Below are 1,962 nucleotides of genomic sequence, written 5' to 3'. Positions count from 1 at the left end.
GCTATAACTTTCTTTTTTTTATTCTGCATGGGTATTCTATATAGACTTTTTGTTGCTGCATGTAGTGGGTTTCGAAAAAGAAAGAAATTTTGTGAACAAAAATTCCGATTTCAAGAGAAAATAAGGTAACGAGGGAAGGAAAAGTTTGGCGCCACTTGCGGGCGCGACTAAATAACGGTCATATACTTGTGTACTTGGCAGCATGTGGTGCACCATACCTTCAGCTCCACTCCATTCTTGTCGGATCCAAAACCGCCCAAACCAAGATACGACGGGCGATCATGTCCTCCTTCGACTCCGTCGCGGCCGTCGTAGGCGATGACGACGGGCTACCGCCAGCCCCCTTCGACCCTGCCGTCATCCAGGACGGCGGCGAGCAGCAGCCGGGGCTCGGCATGCGCCGCGGCCACCGCTTCGCCGCGTCCTACTCGTCGTTCGGCACTGCCGTCTCCGAGGACGACCTGGGCGGCATCGCGGGCGATGGCTGCGGGTACGGCGGCTTCGGCTTCGGCATGCACCCGGATTCCAGCGGCGGCGGCCATGGCGCGTACGGGTACGCCGAGGACGCGGGGAACGGCGTGGAGCATGTCATGGGCGCCCAGGACGTGATGGACGGCGCCGCGCACGGCCGCGTGGGAGGGGGCATCGGTGGCGGCGGCGGCCTCCTCGACGATGACCTGTTCGGTGCGGCTGCCGACGACGGGCCCGTCCTGCCGCCGCCGGAGGCCATGAGGGAGGAGGGCATCCTCCGCCGGGAGTGGCGCCGGTGAGTGATCCGTTCTGCCGTAGCGCGACGATCTGGGTGATTTCTGAATCCGAGATTGTCGCAAACTGCAAATGGATGGCGTGATTTCATTTGCAGCCAGAACACGTTGATGCTGGAGGAGAAGGAGCGGAAGGAGAGGGAGCGGCGCAACGAGATCATCGCGGAAGCAGATGAGTTCAAGAAGTCCTTCCTCGACAAGCGCAGGATGAACTGCGACACGAAGCGAACGCAGAACAGAGACAGGGAGAAGGTACATGAACCGCCATGAACGATCAAAATGAAATGAACGCAAAAAATTTTTAAGAATTTTTTGCGACTTTTGTTAGTTGGTTTGCACGGGTTTACACGGACAGTCTGGTTTGCACCTGTATAAATCCTGATGCATGTGTTGAACCAACCAAACAACAGCTGTCCCTGGCGAACCAGGACAGGTTCCGCAAGGAGGCGGACCGGCAGAACTGCTGGAAGGCGATCGCGGAGCTGGTGCCGCACGAGATCCCGGGGCTGGAGAAGAGGGGCAAGAAGAAGGAGCAGGAGCGCAAGCCCGGCATCGTGGTGGTGCAGGGACCGAAGCCCGGCAAGGCCACCGACCTCTCCCGCATGCGCCAGGTGCTCATAAAACTCAAGCAGAACCCACCGGCGCACATGGTGCCGCCGCCGGCCAAGACGGAGGAGGGGAAGAAGACGGATGGCGAGAAGGACGCCAAGAAAGACGGCAAAGATGCCAGCAAAGACGGTAAGAAGGATGGTAAGCAGGCAGCTGGAGACGCCGAGAAGAAGACGGACGTCGGCGAGAAGGCGGCCGTGAGCGCCAATGCTCCCCCGGCGGCAACTGGAGCGCCGGCAAGCAAGGAACCAGAGCAACCGGTGAAGAAGTGATTGCCATGTGCCGAAGAAGATAATGCTATCTATAGCTAGTCGCTCGTATCGTGTTAATAACAACTCCGGCCTGGAAATAATGTTCTTGAGCCGTGGACATTTGTTTTGTGCAGCTTTCTGAGCTAGAAGTAGCTATCGGGTTTCCACTAGTTTCAGTTTAGTCCTTAAGGATTATTAGAGACTGGTATTGCTGTAGATTCAGATAATCTTTTTCCTCTCTGATCCCTGAAAAGGGTGGATTCGTCAGATTTTTTTAATTGTATTCTGTAATAAGATGGCACTGGTGACTAGATTAACTTACACATATAGATGATATC

General features: G+C 56.0%; 2 protein-coding genes across 2 annotated transcripts; both read left to right on the top strand.

The window, feature by feature from the left end:
- The first annotated feature begins 281 nt into the window (after positions 1-281).
- LOC112880873 (clathrin light chain 3-like) lies at positions 282-770 on the top strand. The gene has a single exon (XM_025945607.1). It carries the CDS (start codon positions 282-284, stop codon positions 768-770), a length of 489 nt encoding a protein of 162 aa, XP_025801392.1.
- A 97-nt stretch (positions 771-867) lies between these two features.
- Positions 868-1,647, top strand: LOC112883373 (clathrin light chain 3-like). Its single transcript, XM_025948668.1, has 2 exons — positions 868-1,016; positions 1,175-1,647. Exons 1-2 carry the CDS (start codon positions 876-878, stop codon positions 1,643-1,645), a joined length of 612 nt encoding a protein of 203 aa, XP_025804453.1. The 5' UTR covers positions 868-875; the 3' UTR covers positions 1,646-1,647.
- The last annotated feature ends 315 nt before the right edge of the window (positions 1,648-1,962 follow it).

The sequence above is a fragment of the Panicum hallii genome, chromosome 2 (assembly GCF_002211085.1).
Source record: "Panicum hallii strain FIL2 chromosome 2, PHallii_v3.1, whole genome shotgun sequence".
Lineage (NCBI taxonomy): Eukaryota > Viridiplantae > Streptophyta > Magnoliopsida > Poales > Poaceae > Panicum > Panicum hallii.
Note: the sequence above shows the minus strand (reverse complement) of the source record. Positions and strands in the feature narration are given on the sequence as shown.

Coding starts and splice junctions, on each gene's coding strand:
- LOC112880873 (XM_025945607.1), top strand. CDS start 282: ATGTCCTCCTTCGACTCCGTCGCGGCCGTCGTAGGCGATGACGACGGG.
- LOC112883373 (XM_025948668.1), top strand. CDS start 876: ATGCTGGAGGAGAAGGAGCGGAAGGAGAGGGAGCGGCGCAACGAGATC. Junction 1,017..1,174: donor AGAACAGAGACAGGGAGAAG/GTACATGAACCG, acceptor ACCAAACAACAG/CTGTCCCTGGCGAACCAGGA.